The following is a 26,724-nucleotide window of genomic DNA, read 5'->3' on the forward strand; positions in this document are numbered from 1 at the left end:
TGCTTTCAGGAATGTCCCTAATGCTACCTTAGATTATACTTTAACTATGATGATTTCTTGTTTTTCTTCTATGGTTATTTTTTTTTCCTGGTTATAAAAGCAGTATATGTTCATTATAAATTTGGGAAATATGAAGGAAAAATAAAATCATTTCAAATTACTGTTAACATTTTGGGGTATTTTTTCTTTAACTTCTGTTTCTACCAGAATCAAACTATATGGCCTCATTCTTTTTCAATTTACACTGTAACCTGAACATCTCCCCACATCCTTCAATGAACTTTTAATGTAATAATTTCAATGACTGTCATTTTATTCCATGGTTGTATGATAATTTATTACACCAATTTGTTCACCTTATTTATTTATTTATTTATTTATTTATTTATTTATTTTACCTATGACAGTATGATTTTTATTTTGTTTTAATAAATAGGTCATAGCATATGGTAGAATTAAATAGATTCACTGAGCTTACAGATTCACAGACTTCCTCATCTGGGAGTATCTAAAGTTTAAAAGAGTTATTCCATTCTGTTAATCCATGGTGGTAGGTGCTATTTTTAGATAGGATTTGGTCATTTAAGAAGTGTAATAGCTTCCCACCCCTTCAGCCCTGTGCGTTTTATCTCATTCAGAAATTCAACCTTGTATGTTTCCCGAGACTTTAATTCTCTAATGGTAAATATGAATTTTAGTCCCTTTTTTCCTTGGATTTCTTTTAACCTTGCTCAATTTTTTGACCTTCCATTATCCTCTTCATTATTTAAAAGTAACGTAGCAACAAAGTAATCTTGTAGTTTTATTTTTGATTTGCTTGTATTATAGATTAGTGGGGATAGCTGTAAATGGGTGCTATTGGAAGAGCCAGAGTCAGTAACAAGCTGGAGGCCTCTCTCAGCCATCTCATGAACTACCTTTCAGCCACCTGCATTGTATCACCCATTTATTTTAAGAGTAGCTTCTTAAATGACTCAGACTTGGAAGATTTTTGGGCTAGCTGTCCTAGACTGTAATTCTCTCTAGGCATATAAGACTTAATTTACTGAAATGACTTCATTTTACTGTGGATTACTGTTCTTATACTTTCAGATTTTATTTGCTCTGATATTTAGGATCTAGTCATAACTCTTGCATTGAATTGCTGTTCAAATGTGGGGGATTCACATAAGTCCACTGAATCTGCTTTCTCTTGTATAGTGGTATGTGTTTGCCCTAGGGGATACTGCAGTCCCTTTCATTCTGATTTTAAATGATTTTAAATGGCATTCATTTACTTTATCCCTTCAAATCTCAATCAACTAATTGTTAGAATTTAAAAATGAAATCTTTATATAACATTAATCTTAATAATTTTTTTAAAAGTAACTTATTATACAGATAATGTTCTATTTCCACTCTCCGTAAGCTAGCCTAATTCCCGATTGTATGACTTCGCTATTTTGATTTCTTTGGCCAGGGGAAGATTTTATTTTTAAGTAATCTCTACACCCAACTTGGGGCTCGAACTCACAACCCCAAGATCAAGAGTTACATGCGCCACCAACTGAGCCAGCCAGGCCCCTGCTTTGGCTGTTTTGTATTGTAGAAAGCTGCCCTTGCATGATTTGGGGACATGTTATTTAACCTGAGTAATTGTCATGGTTGTTGATGTTATTGTAGCTTCCTCCTGCTCTACTGTCCAACCTCCTCTGAGCAGTTGGACAAAATATTCTCCCAATGTTCAAGGGAAGCAAAAGTGAAGGGGGAGTGGTTCTCAGTTATAGGTGTCAATTGATCACTAATATATAGTGGAATTATTAAAAGTTGGTTTTATTCATTCTTTTTAGATTTGGGAGTTGCTTATTAGATCAACTTCAGTTAATTCTTCTCTGTTCTGCTTTCTGTTTGCTCCAGATCAGAGTATCTCAAATATGCCTACTATTTCTTACTAACTTTGGGATTTTTTTTTTTTTTTGTTTTTGTACCCCATAGTTATCATTGAATATTTTATCGATTTAATTGCTGTATCATGTCTATCGTGATGATTACTTGCAGGAATTTTAGCAGATGTCACTAAGAATACTCATTTTATTCGATATGAGACAGCATCTCAATTTATAGCCTTCTATCAATTATAACCCTTTTTTTTTAATGCAGATTCTACTTGTAAATGAATCTCTTAATTTAAACATGCCTATGCATATTGGCTTATCTTTTACAGAGAAAATAGAGACAGCATACTATGGACCAATCCTCTCTATTTCAGCACTTAATTAATCTGAAATTTTAGTGTGGTTCTTTAATCTATTTAATGCATTTCTCTTTGGTTTGATTTCGTGTGTATGTATATGCTTGTGTACACACATAAAAATATATGGAGTTTCACTTGCTCTTTTTCTAATATAGTAAGTTTGATTTCTTTTTCCTACACCTATTGGTTGTTCAAAAGTACACTTTAAGTGATTGGACTTTAGATGATCGTTTTGAGATTGTTTGAAAAGTCTCCCTGTAGTTTAGTTTGCACGAAGGTCTTGGCCAGTGGTTGCAGTAAAGTCTTGTTGATAGGTGGAAACTTCAATTGCTGGTTTTCTAGTGTTTGGAGGTTGGTATTGTTCTGTCATCTTGGTGGTCCTGTTAGGAGTGGCTCAAAGTTTTGGCTTTGTTCTTATTTCCCATGGAGTTGTCTATAATTTATGTGGTAATTCTTTATTTGGCAGCATATTTTAAAATATCACTGCCTTCTTAGGCTGGTCTTTCAATGATCAGATTAATTTATAGCTCAAAAAATTATCTAATGAGTAAACCAACTGTCCTGTTCTTGGGATGACATCTCATGGACGGAGAGATAGAGACTTTTCTTTTTCTTTTCTTTTAATTTTTTTTTAATTTACATTCAAATTAGTTAGCATATAGTGCAACAATGATTTCAGGAGTAGATTCCTTAGTGCCCTTTACCCATTTAGCCCATCCCCCCTCCCACAACCCCTCCAGCAACCCTCAGTTCTCCATATTTATGAGTCTCTTATGTTTTGTCCCCCTCCCTGTTTTTATATTAGTTTTGCTTCCTTTCCCTTATGTTCATCTGTTTTGTCTCTTCATGTCCTCATATGAGTGAAGTCATATGATGTTTGTCTTTCTCTGACTAACTAATCTCACTTAGCATAATACCCTCCAGTTCCATCTACGTAGTTGCAAATGGCAAGATTTCATTCTTTTTGATTGCCAAGTAATACTCCATTGTATATATAAACCACATTTTCTTTATCCATTCATCCATCAGTGGACATTTGGTCTCTTTCCATACTTTGGCTATTGTTGATAGTGCTGCTATAAACATGGGGGTGCATGTGTCCCTTCGAAACAGCACACCTGTATCCCATGGATAAATGCCTAGTAGTGCAATTGCTGGGTTGTAGGGTAGTTCTATTTTTAGTTTTTTTAGAAACCTCCATACTGTTTTCCAGAGTGGCTGCACCAGCTTGCATTCCCAGAGACTTCTTTAGTAGCACAAGAACAAAAAGTCTTCCCATACAAAACTATGGAGGAAAGTTCATTGGGTCTTTCTGTTTATTCCTGTACTACTATGCTAGGAAGAATTTGTTACTAGTTTTTCCGCTGTGGACTCTTAGAGGTAGAGGCAGGAGAGGCATTGGGTCAGCTGATAGGAAGAGCATCATTTAGAATTTGCCACACGTGACACATCAGGGAGAAATGCATTGCTATGTATACCAAGGATGTGGGCAAACAGGCTAAATAATGAAAATGTAAGAGTCCTGAATCCTGAATTATAGTCCAGTTCATTTCAAGTGAGATGAGTGTATGCAAGGAAAGTAGAAGCACATAAAAGCTGTAGGGATTGTAATTTTTGGAAGAATCTTTTGGCATCCTAAACAGTGGTGTTATACTGTTTGTCCTGAGCAAATGACCTGTTGTGAGGAAGTTTGCTTTCCTCTGAAGTGGCTGTTTGATTGGTTGATCATTTGGACCATCCCCTGAGACTTAGTCACCAAAAGATTTCTTTTTTTTTTTCCTTTTTAAAAAGTGTTTGTTTATTTTGAAAGAGAAAGAGCATGCAGGGGAGGGTCACAGAGAGGGAGAGAGAATCCCAAGCAGGCTCCACACTGTCAGCACAGAACCTGACACAGGACTTGATCTTGCAAACAGTGAGATCACGACCTGAGCTGATATCAAGAGTCCGACACTAAATTGAGCCACCCAAGCGCCCTGACGAAAGAGTGGCTTTTTTTTAAAAGATGGATTTGGTTGAGGTTCTGAAGTGAATGGGTTAGGAAATTAAAATAGTTCTCTTATACGTTTTGATTCTGATGCCTTAGCTGTTTTGGTTAATGATAAGTCTTCTGCTAATGGCATCAGTTAGTCTCTCAACTGATTCTCAAGCCATTTCATGGTGGTATAAAAACTAAGATTATTGCTATCATAATAAAATCTTATTAGAGTGGTTCTCAATGCACTTTCTGTTTTTATAGCTGCAGTCTCAAATGTGTATCTTCATGGACAAAATTGGTATACACACACAGTACATCTACTCTGTCATAAAAAGACATCAAGTACTGACAGAGAACAACCTGGGTAATCATTAAACGCATTATACCATGTGAAAGAAGTAAGATACAGAAGACCATTTACTGTACGTTTTCCATTTATATGAAATGTCCAGAAAAGACAAACTCAAGGAGACAGTAGATTAATGGTACCCAGGAGCTAGGGGAAAGGAGTGAATTGGGAGTGGCTGCTTAATGGATAAGGGGTTTCTTTTTTCGTGATGAAAGTGTCCTGGAGTTAGATAATGGTGATGGCTGCACAGCGTTGTGAATATACCAAAACCCACTACATCGGTATACTGTCTCAAAGATGAGAAGGTACCTCTGCATGTTGGTGGAATGGCTGATGAATGAATGACAAGGAACACTTGGTATTTGTTTCTTGATGCTCTTGCTGGTTGGCATTTTATACAATGAGTTAAGTAGTGGATGGATGGTAAGGGAGGCAGCTGAAATGTATGAGGAGTCCCCTCATTAATGGACATATATACTTGTGCAACGACTTGATAATTCATGGAAAGTGCTGTTGGATAATCACTTTTAAGTTTGACATTTGGTTAATGTGTGATTGATTCCATTCATTTTGGTATGTTCACTATCTTTCAGCTAAACTTGGTTTTGAAAATCTCTGGCTGTCCTTTTTGGAGACTAGTTACTAGATTGTTGCCTAGGTGTAGATAACAAGCTTTATACTTTGAGATTTTCTGTTATAGACATGAATGTAGGAGTTAAAGGTATAATAGGGCAGTGACTCGAGGCAGTTTATTGGTATACTGAACATATTTTACCATATTTTATTATCTTCAGATTATTTGCTGCTATGAGACGGTGTTCCATTACCACCAATTGTTGGCTCATGATGTCACAGCCTTCGCTAATCTATGCAAGACATTATACTAAAACAGGAAACCCCATGGGCTGACATCAGTTTTCATTGACGGTACTGTGACGATTTAGGAAATGAATTCAGTTTGTTGCAGTGGGAAGTCTGTGCTCCTTGTCTGCTTTACCAATGGGAAATAGGATCAGGACGTGAACTGGGGATGGGGCGTAGCCGTTCAGACAGAAGTAGCTCTTGGCCTTAGAACTAAAGAAAGAATAGCAGGTTAGCCTTCTGCAAAAATACTGGGGCTTAGTGAATGGTCAGTTGGCAGAGTACGATTTTGTATCTTTCATCCACTATTCCTCAGCTATATGGAGGGCGGTAGTTAGGTATGATATCAACCAGTAGTATCAGACTTGTCAGTGATCAGCATGCCCAAATGCAGTTTCTTGTTACGTGACAAGTAGAGAAAGCATATGGCAGGCAGGTGGTGGCTGCAGCATCATTATCAGCTCACAGTGAGGTTGGCAGTTCATTTGCAGATAGTGATGCCCACCTGCCATGGAAACAGGACACCACTGGGCACCCGGAAGCCCTCATGATTGTGTCCTCCTACTAGTGTTTAGCCTGCCCTGTATAATTCTTATTGGTTGGCAGACGCTACTGAACGGTGACTCTGGCCTCAGCCTGGGAACTAGTGTGATGTAATAGATATTCAGCATTGAAGTGTATCTGGTTATGAGCAGGCCAGTTTGTTGTTTGTTTCTGTTAATAAAGGTACATATTTTCTTTTGTATATTTAATTGCAACTAGCCATTTGCTTTCTTAAATTTAATATTCTTTTTTCTCTTCCAAATGTACCTTACAAATTTCAATCTTAGACATTCGTGCTGTGAAAATCTGGAGTACCCTATAATTGTACCTTTGTTAGGTATATTCCTCCAGATTCTGTTTCTGTGTCTTGAATTCCCCCAAATGGGATTGTATTATATGTTCCAGTGAGCATTTGCTTTTTCATTTGGACATGTTTGCAAAGCAGAATATGTAGATCTCCCTTGTTTTCAACAGCTATAGGAAATTTATTGAGAAGTGCTGGTAATACACTGAGGGAAAAAATAGCCATGGCCACTACCAACTTGGAACTGATGGGCTGCTGTGAGGGTTAGATCATAACTTTTAAGTATGTGTCTGTGCTAAACTACCATGAATGTAAAGGACAGGGCACTTGTATATACATCTTTGTTACTGTAGACTAAATTCCGAAAAGTGGAATTGCTGGGTCAAAGGACATCTCTGTAATACGTGTTAGTACAGTTGTCAGTTTGACCTCCAAAGATGTTATATACCAATTTAGGTTTCTGCCAGTAGTTGGAAAATACCACTTAGTGAAGCACATGAAAATTGAAGATTCATTAGATAAAAGCGTGGGCAATAGTGATTAGATTCAGCGGGTGAACTAGACAGAGGTAGAAAAATTGTGGTGGGGCACATTGAAAATTCCCTGGAAGTCTAGATGTACACTTGACAGTTCTCCAAGGGAGGTCTATTCCTCCTGGAGGAAATGTGTCCAAGCACAACACATCCAAAATTATTTGACAATTTTATAGGAAGTCAATGAGCTGTAGATTACTCTGTCTTACTCTGTGACTGCCTCTGAGAAATGGTGAAGCAGGTAACATTTAGTTAGACTTGTGGTACCTAGACATGCAGCTTGAATTGGCTCTTCTTTTTAGAAAATAGGAAAATACATAAAGGTATTTTATGTCCTAAGAAGCATGGAATAATTTGTCGTCCATGACTACCTGAGACTTCTCCTTTATTTAAATGGATTATTGGACACAACTTCTCATTATTATTGCCTTTGGGTAAACATCTGTTTTCTGGGAATGTGAAATGAGATTCTGGAGTTAGCTAGGTCTGAGATAGGAGTTGTCTGACCTTTGCCTGGCTTATGCTGCTAAGTTACGGTCTAATGGAATGTGTTTGAGTAGAAAATCCTAAGCCCCCTCCCACCCCACCCCACCCCATACGCATTTAATTGTGGTAAAATGCGCATTACAAAAAGTTTATCATTGTAACCATTTTTAAGTGTACTGTTTGGTTGCATGACAATACTCAACACTACCAAACTCCAGAACCTTTTCATCATGCGAAGCTGAAACTATGTACCCATTTAACAACACCTCCCCATCCCCTTCTGCCTCTAGACCTAGCAACCACCATTCTACTTTGTTTCTTTGAGTTTGACTACTCTACGTATCCCATTTAAATGGAACCATACAATATTTCTTTTTGTGACTGGCTTTTTTCACTTAGTATAATGTCCTTGAGGTTCCTCCAAGGAATAATAGCATGTGTCAGAATTCCCTTCCTTTTTAAGGCTGAATAATATCCCATTGTGCGTATATACCACATTTCGTTTATCCAGTCAGTCGTCAGTGGACATTTTGGTTGCGTCCGCTTTTTGGTTATTGTGAATAATGCTGCTGTGAACATGGGATAGAAATATCTCTGAGACCCTGCTTTGAATTCTTTTTGATTGAATAATATACCCGGAAGTAGAACTGCTGGTTCTTATGGTAATTCTGTTTTTAATTTTTTGAGGCACCTGAGCAATATTTCTCCTTCGTGTCTCTTGATACGTTAGCAGTGGAGCCTGAGGAAATAGAAGTCTCAGAGGTTTCTTTGTCTATACAGCTGCCTAGAGCTTAGCTTCGTGAATTTAGGCTGTCAGGTGTGCAAGTGATGCATTTAACCTAGGTTTATCATGCATTGTTATGTTCACCTGGTTTCTAAATATGTATTTGTGTTTGTGGGCTGGGGAGTTGGCTGTGTGCATATAAACTGTTTTGTTTTGTTTTTTTAAACAGTGACTACAGTACAAATCGAGAGACCTGAATTTGGAGGTGGACACAGACGCCATGCGGGATGGTCTCCGATCACTGTGTGTGTAGTTTCAGGCATTGACCTCAGTTGTCATTGCTCTGCGCACGCTGTGCCTTTGATCAAGAAACTTTGTTTCATTTAGTAGGCCTCTATTTTCTCTGTGAAATACAGGGAGAGGGTGGTGTGTCTAAAGGAAAAAGACCTAGAATGTTAACTTCTATCTTGGAATCTTTTCTTAGCATCAAAACCAAGAATAATGTATATGAATACAGAAGAGCTGGATCCTTTGGCTATTTTTCTTTGTGCCATTGGCAGGCATTCCTTAAGAGTTATTAGATTTTTCTTCATAATTCTCCTTGGAGGTCATGACTTACTTCTTTTAGTCCAATTCACCATTCTAACTTTGGGCTTTAGTTAGTTTACCTGAATATGTCTTCCCTTTGTCTGAGTGACTCCTAAATGCCAGCTCATGGGTATATGCTGGAGAAACGGGTGTGCTTTGAGCTGTAGTGGACGCAGGATGGCTTTTGTGTCCTGGCTTTTGCTCACCAAGCAACACCCAGCCTCCAGAGCAACAGGGATTTATTGGAAGTCTTGACAGAGTGAATATGTGAGCCCCCACGTTTATTGCTTAGGTTCTCCAGTTCGGCCTTTTGGTGAGTGGAGACATTTTCTTCATTGACTGGCGTATATTTGCAGGGAAAATGTAACCTTTTGTTTTTATCCGTGTCTTAATAATATCCTCTTTTCCCCCAGTAATTCTTCTCCGATGCCATTAAGCAAATCCTCTTTCTTCGTATCCCTGAGCCTCTCGGTTTTAGTACAGCTCTTGTTTTAAAGACTGAGTGACACTGTGTATTCTACACAAAGGCATACATATCTCTGTATACTTGTGCTGCTTGTGTGGCTGGAACTCCTCCAGGGAGAATTCTGGACAAAATGATCTAATTTTCCCTGACTGCTGCTGACCTTGGAAATTTTGGACACCAATGCCTGTGACTGACACTTGTGCAGGGGAGGAAAAAGACCCTCACATGACTTCCATCCTCCAGACGAAAGCAGTGGGAGATGGTAGCTCTGATGAGGAGTGAGAAGAGCCTTACGGAGACACGAGGTTCAGTTTCCGGTATTGCTTCTAGGGCCCTAGCGTTCTTTGTTAGGGATATGATGGCATTCTAGTTAGGTATGGGGGTGAGTCATATGACGATACGGTAACGAGTAAGAGGATGGAGCGTCTGCGCAAACACTGATTACACTTTTTGCATATATTGCCTGCTTGTAAGGACTGAAGATTCAGAGGATTAATGAAAATACTAGCAGCTGTGCGATTCATATAGTGGTCTCTCTGTTTTTCTCTGTGATCCTCATCAGTTTTACTTGAAATACTTTCAGTTGTCAAAACTGTACTTTCCTGATTTTTATATGTGCCCATTATTTACCTCACACATAAACTAAGGAATATTTTGAGACCATTTGAATACTATGGTTGTCAAGTTGTTATCACTACTTCTAGTAATCTTTGCCAGTCTCAAATGGGTCCTTATATGTATTGCTTTCACATGTACATGTGGATCTCATGCCTGTGTATGCTTTTAATTAAATATTTGCCAAACTGAATGCTTATCAGGAAGCAGTGATGTCCACTTAAATGAATGCCTGATGTCGGGAGAGACTCTCAGCCTCTCCACAGGCCCTGTATTAAGCTGGATTTCTACCTTTCCTCTCAGAATAGATAAAAGCATCTTCCCATCCAGCAAGGTGGTAGGGGGTAAGGAGTTCATTTTGTCAGAAATACATCAAATAAGAATGCTCCTCAACTCTGTGCTTACAGAGGTTTGTAAGCACTGTAGGTTAACATTCCATTGATGAAAATGGAATATGCTCACAATAGTTCTGACTCTGGGTGTGTGGGGGGGAGTTGGGAAGAGTAATTGTAGATGGAGGAGAGCCACGTGAATGTATGTGAATAAACAACCAGCCTTAACACCTAATTACGGTGATTTCAAAGGGGGGTGTTACACAGTACATCTAGGCCGGATTGGAGAGGTAGGAAGGGAGGGTTGTTGTTTCCTTATCTTTGCAGTGTAGATGTATAATTTTTTGTCATTATATCTGTAAATTGTTTAGGTTTCCCAGTTTGGCCTTTTGTAAAAATTGTTTTAAGAGAGATCAGAGCTCAGCGATGTCCTAATGAGACCCAAATTTCAGCCTTTTTATTGTGGTTATAAAAATAAATAGTTCTCATCTACCAAATGATCATTGTCTCTCTAGTAATCAATACTCAGCAGAAATACTAATCACAAAAGTAGATTATTGCCTTAACCTGAGTTTCTAGGCACCATCCATCCATTAGAATAAATTCCAACCTCTTAGGGTAAAGAATTCTAGAATTAATGTCAGCAAATCGAGGATAAATAAAATTCAGCCATTGAATTGATAGAAGTTGCCGAAAAGTACCCTCATCAAATACAGAACAGATTTCACAATGATAGTCATAAATTAAAGGGTTTTTTTTTTTTTTTTTCCTTTCTACAAATTTATCCTCCCACCTGAAATTTTTTTTAGGAACTGAAAGTTCTAAAGCTTTCTAGTTTAGTCGGGTAACAGTTTTAAAAGAAAATGAAGGATAAACATTTTATTTTTATATCTGGTTTTTCATGCCATGTTTGTTCGTATTTGGTTTAAGAGTGTTTACAGGGATTCATAAAATGTAACAGAAGCTCACAGGAGAAAATTGAGAAAGAATCACAAAAGGGAGGATTATATAATAGAGGAACGAGGCCTTAGCCTCTTTAAGACTGCTGTGCCTTCAGGGAGAGTATAGGCTCACACAGTCCCGTGTGGCGACTTAAGAGCCTTGGGTGGCTCTCGAGCACTTGAATGGACCTGGTCCTGATTGAGATGTGCTGGACCTGCAAAATACACAGCAGATTCCAAAGACTTCATATCAAAGAAAGAAAATAATATCAATATCTTTTTCATATTGGTTATTTGTTGATAGGATGTTTTGTACAGTGTTAGTTAAATATTAAACATAATTTCATCTATTTTTCCTTTTTTCGATGTTGCTAACTAGAAAATGTGAACGTGTATATGTTGCTCTCATTTGTGATTCACTGTTTTTCTTGTGACCTCGTGCTGTCTAGGACGAGGTTAGTTTGATGTCCTCTTATGAGGATTGAGTGGCTCCACAAGCACTTGTCTCTGAGTAGCTTGGCTGGGGGTTGGGGGTGGGGTGGTGGCGGGAGGCCGAGAGCATGCCCAGAAGCAGGACCTAGAGACTCCTTAGCAATTTGTTTTGAAGCTCATCCTATATTGAGGTGAATGGGTGATTAAAATTTGTTTCAAAATTAAAAATATATGTGTATCAGATTTTTACAATAAATACACAAGGTGGTTTTTAGCACGGAGAGAAGATTAAGAATATATAAATATTGATGAGTGTTGTGGAAGGTCCTGTTTTATACAGAGCAAAGGGAGACTGATCTCTGTGTTCATTGTCTTCCTAATTTAGTAAGGCAAGGAGTATCCTCTCAAAATACTTCTAGTTAACCTATTAATTAATTGAGATTATTCCCCACACTCTGCTTTAATTATCTTTGGTAAATAAAATCTCCAATAACTGGTACCTGCAAAATTAATCCGGAAAATGTGTAAATAAATACAAAATAGTGTATCATTCTTTAAAATAAGCCCTACTTATCTCTAAGTTGGGATGAATATGTATGAAGTACATATTCTTGTTTGCTGTGGCTCCTTAGGGAGAAAAGTATATTTAATTGAGCCTTTCTACCTAATGATTTCAGTAGTCTAATGATTTCAGTCAACATGCATCTTATTTATGCATATATGTATGTATTCATGTATTTATTTATCTCACATACACTTATTTAGCACTTACTTTGTGCCAGGCTCTCCTCTAAGAAAATCAGTACGTGTTTATCTGAACATAACTGACACATAGAGCTTACTCGGAATCCGGCCGTGTTCTAAATGCCTTGTGTATACGAATGCATTTCTTCCTGTAACTGTGAGGTAGGCAGAGTTATCCATGTTAAACTGAAGCACAGAGAAGTTAGGTAACTTATCTTAATTCACACAGCTCTTATGTAGAATTGCTGGGAACCAAACCTTTGCAGCCTGGTGACTCCAGAGTCCCATGCTCCTATTTAAGCTGTATAAAATAGTGTTCTACTTACTTTTCTCTCCCAGGTGCATCAGCTGGACTTGCCCAGATGATGATATTGTCTTTTCTGGGGTTCATAGAAGCTTTTCATAACTACCTGGAAATTCTGTCATGAGAGTGATGGGTCATTTAAGAGCTTATTTCCAGAGGCAGGGTATTTATTATGGCTCTTTGTGAATTTATGATTGGCTGTGTGGAATAGTGGGCGGGATTATATGGTAATTATGCAAAAGAGCCTTATATAACAGCCTTATATTAATACTAAACTCAGGCTGTGACCTCGAAATGTTGTAGATATGCAGTTGTTTTTCTCCCTTCTTTATCCTTCATACATAGTTCAGATTTTGTCATTTTGTCATTTCATTATCACCATCATAAGGCCTGTGAAGGTCTTTGGTAATTTGATTTTTTTAGAGATCAGATGTATGAAGAATACACATCCATAGATCCTCAGAATTCTTTAGGTGTGGCCCAAAGCTATTCTGTTGAACTAAATTACTTCCATACTTTATAAGGTTGTGATTTAAATTTCGTCTTAAGTTTTCATCTTCATTCCTCTGAAAGGTCCTTGAAATTCCTTTGAAGGAAAATTCCACAATCTAATGGACTAAGGATGAATCAAATTAGATTACCTGCTTTTCTTTGAAAACATCTTTGAGAAACCAATAATATGGGAAACTACATGTATTTTGCTTACTTAACCTGTTAGAGGAGGGGCTGTGATTAAAGCGTCATCCGATTTCAAAATACTCTTCTCCCCCACGTTTTGTTTTTTTATTAAAAAAAATTTTTTTTAATGTTTATTTTTGAGAGGGGGCGAAAGACAGAGCACGAGTGGGGAAGAAGCAGAGAGAAAGAGGGGGCACAGAATCCAAAGCAGGCCCCAGGCTCTGAGTTGTCAGCACAGAACCAGATGCGGGGCTTGAACCCACAAACCATGAGATCATGACTTGAGCCGAAGTCGAACACTTAACCGACTGAGCCACCCAGGCAATTTGTTATATAAAACCCCAGAAAGGTCAACAACTTGACAAAGTGGTCCTCAAAACTGAACCTTCTCATTTCAAAGGTGTTCTTTAGAATTTTCTGTCTGAAAGGGCTCCTGACTACATATATCCATTCACACAACAGATGTTTGTTTACAGTATGCCCTCCAGCCACTGTACAGGCCCTGTAACAACAGTTTTAGTAAAAGGCATGGCCTGCCTTCTCCTGGAGCTTACAATCTATGTGTTCCAGTTTACTGTAGTAAAGGTAAGGTAGGAATTACAAAGGTCCAAGAAAACACCATAGTATACACCATAACTGGCTAAGTTATCTTTTGAAATCCGAGAGTTGAGTGATACTCTAGAGTTCTAACCCAGTGGTTTAATCTTCCAGGTGAAAAAGGGGGACCCAAAGATGGGATGGGACTCTTTTATAACAGAACCAAGCAAGAGCCTAGGGCTCCTTGGAGTCATTGCTCCAAGATCAGAGATCAGGCCCTTTGTGTTAGGAACATGTAAAGTACTTGTATACTAAACATTCTAGGAGTACCTTCGCTTGAAAAATGAGGAACCTGTCTGCATTCACCTGCTACTTTTTAACTCCTGCCGTTCCGTATGTACTCAACCCACAAGCACAAAACTCAGGTTATCTTTTATTCAGTTAAAGACCTTGCTAAGATTTACAATTTTGATTGAAACTGTTGAAATTGTGGCTCTTTTTCAAGTGATTGACAAGTCAGTGATGAGTATCTAGAGATGGCTCCAAGGTAGAGAAATAGATCTCGGTATCCACAGGAGAGGGACATAAATGCTAATTACACATTGACTTTAAATCTTGGTTTGTCATAGCTGCCTGCAGGTATGTGTCTTGGCTGTGGGCTGTTCTCAGGGCTTCATTTGTATTTGAGATTTACTTTAATAATGTTGCCTCCCCAATGAGCTCTTTAATCTCTTATTTTCAGTTCTTTTTCTAGATAAAGGAAAAAATTGGGAGATGAATATAATTATTAATTCTTTAGGTTATTGAGGAATAAATTTTTGTTTGGTCTTCCCACTTAATTTTCCTGAAAGACTGTTTTTGGGATAGGGTGCCTTTTGGCCTTCTGAATTGGAAGATGGTCAGGTGTTCGTTTTTGTTTATTATCATTACCATCACTCCCCCCCCCCCCCGTCTGTCCCCCCCTCCCCCAACATCATCAGCATTACTCATATGGCCTTCTGGATGAATTTTTGTAGCGCCTGTCATTCCTTGGCTTGTCCTTGGCCTGTATTAACTCTCACCAGCTGCATACAGGGAAACTATTAAAACCTCTTTGTTGGGAAAAACAAAAAACAAAAAAACCCCTCTTTGTTGGAGGTACTAGTTGTTAGAACCCATCCTGCCCTGCCCCCATCTGATCATATCCCTCACATTTACCTGTCTACTTAGCTTTCGACAAGTTGATGAGACCTAGAAGTAATTCCAGTGTATACAACTGACTTTAGGAGTCTTCTATATATCTTCTTCTTGTCTCTGTTGTTGTATTATGACAGCACTTCTCATAAGAAAGATTTACCTTACCTTCAGCCCTTAATTGGCTTTCTCTCCAGTAGGGCTCCCTGTTGCTTTTAAACCGTTATTAGATGGAGCATTCAAGTGAGTGATCTGACAGTCCGAATTTTGAGGCAGCTGTCCTTTTCAAAATTTCCGTATTCATTTTTAAAATGAGTTTTTGAGGAACAGACAGATTGAAAGGATTTTAATGGTGCTCACCAGCACTGAGCTGAACTTGAGGTCTATGCAATATGCTGTCTTCGAGCTGATCAGTGAGAACTAAAGACATGTTTAGAAAACAAGATTCTGGACTTTCTGACTGTGAGGATGGCTTCAGGATGCTTGATCCAATGTATTTTCGGTGCAGATGTGTAAACCTTGGCCATGGCCAAAACCAGGTATATATCTTAATTCTATAAACCAGACCCTGTATGTTTGTTAAAGGACACCACATACTTGTTTCTTCTTCTTAAAAGTTTTCATAAAGAAAGATCATTGCTCGGTGTGTCTGTATCCATATATTGTCTATTAGGATTAAACAACTTTCTCATTTTAGGTTCCTAGCTTCCTAATCTCTTTGTTGTGTTTGTTCACTTTTTTGGTGTTGGAGACTCATTTAATGAGGACACTCAAGACCTGGCCTGGACAGAGTGGGGAGTGCCCTGGAATTGGTCAGGCAGGCAGGCAAGGCATGTGGGTAGCAGGCCCACACCTGACCCCAGGAAGGGATGTCAGGTGGTGGGGAGTGGCTCAGGCAGGTAGACCCACCAGCGGGCCTGAAAGCCCTTAAAGGAGTATCTAAGCCAGGTGGTGAGTGCCCAGGCCAGAGCTTAGTCCAAGGAGGCAGGGCTGGGTTTGGGTGGGGGCTCCCAGGGCCGAGGGACTGACATTGCCAGGAGCCTACCCGAGTTGTGTCTGGAACTCAGGGCGTGTCTGCCAGATGGACTCAGGTAGCTTCTGGAGGCAGCTGTCGAGGTGGTCCTTCTCCTCCAGGTGGTCCAGACAGGAGTTGGATCTGGTCCAAGGTGGAGTTAATGGCAGCATATTTCTGCCATTGTCCTCACCTTCTGCACCTGCCTCCACTGGCGCTCCCAGCTCCCTGTTGGGTCCTGACATTGTGGTCTTATGTGCCATGCCCGGCTGAAGGTAGAGGTGTCGGATGGAATGTGGGGCCACCCTAAACTGTTTGTATGCATATCTTTTTTTCAAAATTAAAAAAATTTTCTGGTGCCTTCAAGCCTTCCCCCTCAAAACTTCCTAACTGCAGCTCTTGGTACTGAGTGTAGTTAGCTGTGTCATTTTATCTACATGCAGTGATACCAGTCCCAAGCATCCTTGTGATTGTCATCTTGTTTGTTCTCCTTAATGTTTCTTAACTTGGTTCTAGAGTAGTTATGGTAGACTGAAATTATGTGCAGTTTTTCTGTAGAGACATTTCATATTAAAAAAAAAAAGCAGATCATCAGGGGTGTTGAAAAGGTTAAAGAACTGTTTTACATAATGTTATCTAGGAGTCCTGCAGGAATATGGCCAACCTCTTCTCTGTCAAGTGTAACTTCCGTGGGACCTTAAATGTTTTGCCATTTGACTTTCTCTTTTGGTGTTAACCTTTTTTTTTTTTTTTTTTAATTTTTAGAGCAGTTTTAAGTTCATAGCAAAATAGAAGGTACGGAGCGTTCCCATATATGCCCTACCTCTACACAGCCTTCCCCACTATCATTATCCCCCACCAAAGTGGTACATTTGTTACAACTGATGAACCTACATTGATACATCATCAGCTAAAGACCGTATTTTAACTTTAGGGTTCACTCTCAGTATTCCATGTTCCATGGATTTTGAGAAAGGTATAATGGTATGTATCTATCATTATTGTATGATGCAGAACAGTTTCACTGCCCTAAAAATCCCCTTGTGCCTTTCCTGTTTTTCCCTGTCTCTTCCCTCTATCCCCTGGCAACCTCTGATCTCACTGTCTTTATCATTTTGCCTTTTCCAGAATGTCACATTGTTGGAACCATATGATATGTGGCTTTTTTCAGGTTAGCTTCTTTCTCTTAGTAATATGCATTTAAGATTCCACTATGTCTTTTCATACCACGATAGCTCCTTTCTTTTTAGTGCCGAATAATACTCCTTTATCTGGATGTACCACAGTTAATTTATATATTCATCTACTGAAGGACACCTTAGTTGCTTCCAAATTTTGGCAGTTATGAGTAAAGATGCTATAAACATGCTTATGCAGGTTTTTGCATGAACATAAGTTGCAGCTTATTTGGATAAATACCAAGGCATGTGATAGTTGGAACATATGGTAAAATATGTTTAGTTTTGTGAGAAACCACCAAACTGCCTTTCAAAGTAGCTGTGCTGTTTCGCATCCCCATTAACCATGAATGAGAACTTCTGCTCCTCCACAGCCACACCGGCATTTGTTGTCAGTGTTCGGATTTTGGCAGTCCTGATGTAGCTCTAGCTCTTCAGTGTTGTGATTTGTATTCCCCGAGTGATGGGTGATGTAGAGCATCGTTGCCTTCTGAAGGTCTTTGGTGAGATATCCAGGTCTTAGGCCCATTTTTAAATCAGGTTGTTCCATTTTCTCACTGTTGAATTTTAAGACTTCTTTGCATATCTTGTTTCACAGTCCTCTGTCAGATAAAGACTTTTGCAGATATTTTCTCCCAGCCTGTGGTTCAGCTATCTTTTAATTGTTATTTTTTAAAATGTTAATCCCAGAAAAACTGAGTGAGGTGATCCTTGACAACTGGGCAGGCCCACCTGACTGCTAGTGAGCTGTGTTGCAAACTCTCAACCTAAACTCCCTTGCTTCTCTGTTTTCAGGTCAATGTGACTGTGGACTACATTAGACCAGCCAGCCCAGCCACAGAGACGGTGCCTGCCTTTTCAGAGCGGACATGTGCCACCGTTACCATTGGAGGAATGTGAGTGTTGTAACTGGCAGGGGCTCAACCACAGCTACGAGTTGTGCTCAAAATTTAAGTGTCTCCTTCCTATCCTCCCTCATTTCCTTTCTGTTGCTCTTAACACAGTGGTTTATAATTGTTATGTCTGTGTAGCACTTTACATTTGCAAAGCATTTTATAATCATTCATTAGCTAATCATATTCCTTCATTATTGTCATTTAAGATTTATTGGGCTCTGTGTGCTTGGCACTATGTAGCATATATTATTACTATTAATAATGCCATTTATTGAGTGTCAGTCAGGCCCTAGGTACTATCTGACATTAGGTAGAAAAATTATCTGCACATTAGTTTAGGAAGTTCAATTACGGACCAGAAAAGGGGGGGTGGAGAGGGGAAGAAGAAGAAAAAGAAGAGTTCATTGGGCATTTTCTTTATATAGATGTCTGTAATCAGTAGATGATGGGGACTTTCTTTCTCTTCTGTGCTGGCTGTATCCTGTTATATTCCAGAGTCTCTTGGGAACTTGGTTGATGAACAGTTTTTAAAGGGAGGTATCTGATGGGGGAAGAAGGAAGCCTGCAGCCTGCTGGGCCATGCTTGCACAATAAATATTAAAACAGTCAGTCCCCAGTAGTAATTCTTACTCTGCATAAAATACACCAGCATGATAATTGTTTCCATCTCTCGTTAACAATCTTAAATGCTGTTTGTTACCAAACTGGTATTTTTCTTCTCTTTTACGGGGGTATAGTGGAGGAGAAGAAAAGAATAGGTTTCTTCTCAAAACAGGGATTGTCTTATTGAAAGTACAATGGAGCCCATTAGGAGAAACACCTCTAAGCCACAGCATTCTTCTGAAAGAGAGGACCTTGTAGCTAATTTACCTTCTAGAAACTCTCCTACCAAATAGGAGCCTTCTCTGCTCATCCGTGCTGTCACGCTTGAAAATAATTATTTTTTAGCCATTGTTATCACTCCTGTATTTATGTAAACATTACTGTTCACACAACCATCAGAGACTTCGTGGAGAGGAGCTCAGTATAGGATTTTGTTGTCATTACCTTAACACCATCACAAGTGACATGTTTTGTTAGCAGAATCTTGACAAATAAGATGATTTTGAAATGGGAGAGACTAGGACATAGTTTGGTCATTTTTCTGCCTGTTTAACTTGCAGTAATGATTATTGCCACTTTGTCACCACTTCTTAGGAGTTACGTGCATGCTACTCTACTATGGAGAGCTGGAAAGTTAGTATTCTTATATGTTAAAATTTTAACTGTCACGAGGAATCACCTCAGTAGATAACAGCTCTTATTATCTAATTACTGGTAAAAACAACAGCATCACTACTGTAGAAATGCACACCTTTATTTTTGGTAGATGGTTTCCATTCATTTCAGCAATCCATTAAAGTGGATTATTTCATTTAGTTAGCACTGAGGTGTATTTTTAAAGTAAATTTACACTGCTTAAATATTACATATTCTGGGGATGCCTGGGTGGTGGCTCTGTCGGTTAAGCGTCTGACTCTTGACTTGGACTCAGGTCATCATCTCAGGGTCAAGAGATCGAGCCTTGTGTCAGGCTCTTTGCTGTTGTGGAGCCTGCTTAAGATTCTCTCTCTGCCTCTGCCCCTCCATGTGCATGCACTCTCTCTCAAAAATTTACATATTCTGAGTGTGTTATGGGGATTTTTTTTAATACAGGACAGTTTGAAACAGCTAGTTTAAAAATTCCATAGTAGGGTATTATGGGCATGCTCCATGCCAGGACACCTTGAGGTTTCAACTGTGTTGATCTTGACTTTGTTGGAGATTACTCCTTCAGGCTAACATGTCTCTCTGCAAAGGCTAAGTGACTGTTCTAGCCAAGGTTTTGGTCTGTAATTAAGCCTTCATAAGAAGTTATCAGCCTTTGGGGCGCCTGGGTGGCTCAGTCGGTTAAGCGGCTGACTTCGGCTCAGGTCATGATCTCGCGGTCCGTGGGTTCAAGCCCCGCGTCGGGCTCTGTGCTGACAGCTCAGAGCCTGGAGCCTGTTTCAGATTCTGTGTCCCCCTCTCTCTGACCCTCCCCTGTTCATGCTCTGTCTCTCTCTGTCTCAAAAATAAATAAACGTTAAAAAAAATTAAAAAAAAAAAAGTTATCAGCCTTTTTTTCGATTTGGTTGGTCAACACAGGTTGATTGTCTTTTTTTTTCTTTCTTTTTTTTTAAGTTTATTTTTTGAGGGAGAGAGAAAGCATGCGCACGCGCACAGGTTGGGGAGGGCAGAGAGAGGAGGGGACAGAGAATTGGAAGCAGGCTCCATGCTGACAGCAGAGAGCCTGATGTGGGGCTTGAACTCACTAACTGTGAGATCATGACCTGAGCCCAAGTCAGACGCTCAACTGACTGAGCCACCCAGGTGCCCCCACAAGTTGATTGGTCTTAATTGACAGGAAAGATTGTCTGTACTTCAGGTTCTTGGCAGAGATGATAACCTTGACTTTACCTCTCAGTTCTTGTAACTGGAATATAAAAAGTACTATTTTTGTATGATTTACCAAAGTATTGACCAGTGTGTCGATTCTTCTGGGTCCCTTAATTGTCTCCTTGGATAAGATCACCCTAAGCAGGGTGCCTGGAAAGCATTATGAGTTACTTTATAGAGTTGTTTCTACTAACTAGACTTTGTGAAGCAGTTACTGGTGTGCATTCAGGGGAAATAACTGAGATTTACTGATACTTTGGAGAGAAACTCTCACTAGACAGTAAGCTCCCTGAAGATAGGGATTTTTGTCATTTACATTCCCTTTTGTAGTCTTAGTATTCAACATATGGTAGGAGTTTCAATAAATTTTTGAATTATTTATTGTATTGCAGAGTGTCCCTTTATGAAGCATAACAGGAATACTTAGATGTCTCATTACCTGGGACACTTATTTCTGTTGAGCCCTGAGTTTGTTGTTACGTAATCAGTACTGGAAAAGTTATATTAGATAGTTTTCATTTTTTGTTTGGTTATTGGGACATCATTGCTTAAAGATAGGTCATGCCTGGAAAATGAACATTTTAATGCTTCTTACACTTTTTATGTTTCAGTCGTACTCATAGCTTCTCTTTATTTTCCCTTTGCCTTGATTGTGTTTTATTATTTTTCTGAATTTTCTGTACTTTGGCAGTCAATCCAAATAAAATTGTACAAAAGTTGTATGAATAAATAATAATGTTCAAATACTCAGCTTCTATTCAGAATTTAGGTATACTAACAGTCTTCTGAGTGTAATGGTTAACTATTCAAAAACATTGGCTAGAGAAGGGATTTTTTTTTAAGTTTATTTATTTATTTTGATAGAGAAGGCATGAGCAGGGGAGGGGCAGGGAGAGAGGGAGAGAATCCCAAGTAGGCTCCACACTGTCAGCGCAGAGCTCAATGTGGAGCTCGATCTCACCAACCATGAGATCATGACCTGAGTCAAAATTAAGAGAGTGACACTTAACCAACTGAGCCACCCAAGTGCCCTGAGAAGGAATTTTTTTTTAATCTAAAATACTTTCATTTCATTTTAAGCATTAAAATGTGCATATATTTCTGAATCTTTGATACATGGGAAGAGTAGATCAACTATTTGATAACATGAAAAATTGCACAGTTTCCTTTTTAGAAGGAGTTTCTAAAAGAAACTCTTAAAAGGAGTTTCCTTTTTAGAAGCTGGCAGCTAAGAGCCTGGAGCCTGCTTCAGATCCTGTGTCTCCCTCTCTGTGTGCCCCTTCCCTGCTTGCACTCTCTCTCTCAAAAATAAATAAACATTAATAAAAAAGGAGTACTTGAAAACACTGATTATCAAACCCTAGATTTTTGTGATTTACACCCCCCTCATTTATTTTGCAACCATTTTATTTTTTATTTATTTTTTTATTTTTTTAATTTTTTTTTTCAACGTTTATTTATTTTTGGGACAGAGAGAGACAGAGCATGAACGGGGGAGGGGCAGAGAGAGAGGGAGACACAGAATCGGAAACAGGCTCCAGGCTCTGAGCCATCAGCCCAGAGCCTGACGCGGGGCTCGAACTCACGGACTGCGAGATCGTGACCTGGCTGAAGTCGGACGCCCAACCAACTGCGCCACCCAGGCGCCCCTGCAACCATTTTAAAGCCGTTCATCTTATTGAACCTTTTCAAAGTATTCAGCTGTTTTCATAAACACATGTTTTTTGTGTACTCATATTTCAATTAGCAAAATATTTGATGAAGTACATAATTAAAAATAAGAAGCATAACCAGTATATATAGTTTTGCGGACAGAAACAAATGGCTCAACAGGTTGGGACAGAAGTGCACAGGTGTCTGAGTGGTCCTCAGTCATTCTGTTTGGCATCAGCTGAAATCCTAGAATTTGTGGGTCAGTTCAGGGAAGGTTAGGGGAGCTCCTGTAGTAATGCTGTCTGGGAAAGACAGTCTTTGTTCAAACTTGTTACAATGTAGAATTATCCTCTGTAGGCTTATACACCTACATGTGGGCTTTCTTAACATCTAGAGGCTTTCCTGTTATTCAAGAGATCAGCTGGGCTCTGGCTGTGGAAGAGCTTCTCTCAAGCTGCTGATCGTAGGGTAATGAGGAGAAGGAGGCAGATGAGATGGAGTCGCTCTCAGTTATTTCAAAGCAGATTTTTAAGTGTATTTCACATGCTAAAGTGTGTGAATTGTCTGTATCCTCAACAGGGTTCGGTCTAGTCCTTCTTTTTCTTTTTGGTGTATGAGAGGAGGTTGAGTCACAGGATCTCTGTGAGGCACCTCTGGTGTGACAGTCTTCTGCTCCCATCTCTTGCCCTCTAGAGAATCAATGGAAACGAGGTTCATCATTCCTCTAATAGATTAACATTTTTTTCTTGATTAACTTCACTGTAGAGTTGGCAAGAGTTGTTATCTGTTAATCAAAACAGTTTAAATAAAAAATAAAAAGATCAAACTTCGAGTTGTTTCTCATTCTCTGGCTCCCGGGCTGGGAATTAGCTGAGCCTTTTAGGCCTGGTTTGTGACATGAAGCTGTCAAGATGGCGCTTCCTGTTAATTACTTTTTATTGTATTTAAGACACTTAAATAACTCTTCTTGTGATTTAGTCTTCTATGTAATTAGCTTCAGTGATTAAAATCTCATTCTTTCTTTATTGTCAGAGCCTTCTTGAAGAGTGAGATTTTTCTGGGGTGACCTTTTCTTGTGCTGGACTTCCCAATTACTTGGAGCTCCAATTTGGCGAACGCATATGAGAATCTATTAACTAGTTGCTCACCTCTTTCTGCATGTCACCTTTTCAAAGAAAGGTCTTAAAATTTTTTCACGTTTATAAGGGGGCACCTAAAATATATAACTTAGGGGGTTAAACCTCACATACTCACATGAATACTTATCACCACTCCAACCCTGGAAAATTGTAACGGGTCCAGCAAATGCAGTACCACTAAGATACTTCCCAGTGGTTTCCATTATGTGAAGTATTTCACAATGGTAGGAGACCGTGGACATGACCTGTTTTTGGAAAGTAAAGAATGGCATATAGATGGAAGCGTACAATAGGAATAGTTGGAAAATGCCTGTTTTTGTACAATGTCATTTTGGCGGCGAGGGGGGGGGGTGATTTTTTCCCTGACATTCTTTTTGAAACCATGTTTCCCTCTACTGCTTTCCTGCACTGCCTTTGTGCTGTCTTTGAATCTTGCATAGGCACTGCTCCCTTGATGTCCACACAAGTATGAGGCCTTGCTGCCAGAGGTATTGTCGAAGATCTTTTGGGCTTGGGACATCTTAGTTACCGCTTTGTTCTAGTGACTATCATCCAGCAGCCTCAAAGCCATCCTGTGAACTTTTTTTGTGTCTCTTTGGATTCTTCCTAGATAGAGCTCATCCGTTATTAGATTTCTATAAACCAGACAGTCAGACTTGTAGCGAATGAGACTTCTGCTTCTGGTTTTCTATGGCTTTGGTTCTGGTTCGCAGGAATACTTCTTTCTTCAAGTGTTCTATTAAGTGACTGAAGCTTGAAGTCAGGTCTTGTCCTTCTTCTAGAATAATCCTTTTCTAATCCTAGTTTGGTTTTCCTCGGCCACAGTAGAATTAAGTGTCCTATAATCCCCAGCGTTTCTGGCTTGAGTTCTGTAGCTTTAAGGCTTTCACAATCAGACCAAACCTCCTCTCTCTTGAGTTTTCAAATCTTAAAACATACTAATATCTGACTTTCAGGCTAAACATAGGAAGAAAGTGGCCTCTTGAAACCCTATTTTCGGGACTAGGGTTTTGACTTAAGAGTTGCCTGCACCATCCCGAAGGCACTCTTTTAGCGCCTGAAGAAGTGCGGAGACCTTATTAATGTCACTGACTGGGCCATGAGGTAGAAACTGTCTGGTTGCCAGCCCTTTTCTCAAGATTTATTCCTTATACTTTATCAGATTTATTGGGGGCTTTTTACCCCCCATTTTTTCCTGCTATGAAGGAAAAGGGACACATCAGAATAAGGGTCCCCCTGGGGCCTTTAATTAGAAACACCTAACCTCCCCCGCCCCCAATTAAAAATATGTTAGATTGTTTACTGGAGCTCATAGGCTGTTTGATTTGTGTAATTGCTTCTGCTGTGTTTGGTAGAAGTATGTCTATCCACCATCCTGAAGACACTGGAAGCTTCTGTGGCATTTAGTTTAGAATACCATGGAAAGAAATCGTTGAATAACTGGGTCTGTCTCCTGCTAGCTCAGTCAGGTATAGTGATCATTTTAAGAGACTGGTTCATAAAAGCACTTTAAGAAGGACCTTAGCTATTGCAATGGGGGTAGGGTGGGAATCAGGAAAATACTCAGTTTCAGACAGATCACTCTCTCATATGTTTTGTGGCTATCTATGGAAATTTCATGCTACCAAATGTTATTCCTTTAAAGACCTCTTGGTTTCAGTTTACTGTATTATCTTCATCTCTATATGGAAGTTCAGTTAAGCTTTTCGTGAGAGAATCCTTGGATCATCTGAATCAGCAGAATCCATTGCTCAGCTCTGTGTTTTCCCTGTACCTGTCTACCAAGAACAGTAGATTTGTGTTTATTCCTTCAAGGAATATTTGAACACCTACTGGGTGCCGGGCACTGGGAATATAGCAACGAATGAAGCAACAAACAGTTGCACCCGATGAGGTTCTCCCAAATGCTCTTCTTTCTTGGGATTTCTTGGCACTGATTCGTGCAGCCTCAAGCATCCTTGTGGGTATTCGCTGGCTTTGCTGCCCTCAGAACCTTGTTTATGTAGTTTTGCGTTAAGGAACACAAGTGACTTTATTTAAACAGTGCCTGAAAATGTTGTTTTCTGTTCAGTTTTGCCAGGGACTTGTAGAGACTTTACTGCTCAGAAATAGGATAAAATAAAATGAAACATAGTTCCTCTTTATATCGTTTTTAGATGAATCAGTAAGTCATTTTGTCAATAGACAAAATGAGATGCTAGAGTGACTACTCACTGGCACCCATCTGCCCTTTTCCTCCTCACATTATAGTTCCTGGTTCATTCAGTGTACGTACAGCTCTGTGAATGCTGACAGCTCCCCTGTGGTTCCCATCCTGCTGCATGTTCGCTTTGGGGCTTAAAGCACCGCTGACTTTCCCCACTGCCTCCCAGAGATGCTTGTGTACAAGTATAGATTCTAACTTCTTTGCAGTGTCTGCTTTTCACTCTTGGACCAGTTATCCTTATAACTTTCAATGAAAAAATGTTTGAGTTTAAGCCATATGTATTTACTTCCTTACCTAAAAGATGAATATTTTTGAATGCACTGTTACTTCCATCCTTGAACCCCCAATTTTGTTATATTATTTAAGTTTTACCATTAGTGAACTTTATAAAGTTCAGTTACTGTTTCTGATTAACTTTACAGAGTATTTCCCCCTCTGAAAGATTACAGAGTTAGAATGCTACCTTTTTCTGACTCCTCATTCCTTTTAAAAGTTTTTCTATTTCAAGGGGCACCCTTGGGTGGCTCAGTCGGTTAAGCATCGGACTTTGGATTAGGTCATGATCTCATGGTTTGTGAGTTTGAGCCCCAGGTTGGGCTCTGTGCAGACAGCTCGGAGCCTGGAGCCTGCTTCATATTCTGTGTCTCCCTCTCTGCCTCTCCCCTGCTCACGCTCTCTCTCTCTCTCTCTCTCTCTCAAAAATAAATAAATGTTAAAAAACATTTTAAAAAAGATAAAAAAATTTTTTCTATTTCAGATTTATTTGCATTTATTGTTTTCTCTTCTGTCAGTGTAATTGTCTTCTAAGCTTTGCTTGTAAGTTGATCCAAAAATTTTACCCTCCACCTACCCCTGCATAACAGTTTTAAGTTGGTTCAAGTAGGATAGCGTGAGAAGACACACACACAAAGAAATCCTGTGTCATTATATCCCCAGGGAAATGATGAGTGAATTCCGTGTGTGTGTGTGTCTCTGATGTGTGTGTGTCCATCTCTTTCTCCATTTTGGGCTTCTTCATATGCACCTGCCCCTTGTATCTCAGTTCCTTCTTTTTGTTGTATTCCCTTTTCATTTGGTGAAGAACCTTGATTTTACATGTGTGGGTGGTAAAGTTTCTGAATTTCTGCATGTCTGAAAATGTCTTAATTTTGTCCATATTCCTGATTGCTAGTTTCAGTATGAAATTCTAGCTTCAAAACTGTTTTCCCAAGAGCTATGAAGGCACGTTGTTCTATTGCTTTATCAGTGTTTATGAGAATTCAATTTCCATTCCTTTAAATCTCCATTTTTTTTTTTTTTTTTCAGTCTCTGGAAGCTTTTACAATTTTCTGTTTATCTTTGGTTTTCTGAAAATTTATTAAAACA

General features: G+C 39.2%; 1 protein-coding gene and 1 pseudogene across 1 annotated transcript in view; one reads left to right on the forward strand and one right to left on the reverse strand.

The window, feature by feature from the left end:
• The window catches only part of SND1 (staphylococcal nuclease and tudor domain containing 1), a 422,669-nt gene that overhangs the window by 169,496 nt on the left and 226,449 nt on the right, over positions 1 to 26,724 (forward strand). The window contains exon 12 of the mRNA XM_078439837.2: positions 17,804 to 17,904. Within this exon, the coding sequence (XP_078295963.1) occupies positions 17,804 to 17,904 (101 nt within the window). The remainder of the gene's footprint in view (positions 1 to 17,803; positions 17,905 to 26,724) is intronic.
• On the reverse strand, positions 15,758 to 16,175 carry LOC132673584 (bublin coiled-coil protein pseudogene; annotated as a pseudogene).

The sequence above is a fragment of the Panthera onca genome, chromosome A2, assembly GCF_046562875.1.
Source record: "Panthera onca isolate mPanOnc1 chromosome A2, mPanOnc1 haplotype 2, whole genome shotgun sequence".
Lineage (NCBI taxonomy): Eukaryota > Metazoa > Chordata > Mammalia > Carnivora > Felidae > Panthera > Panthera onca.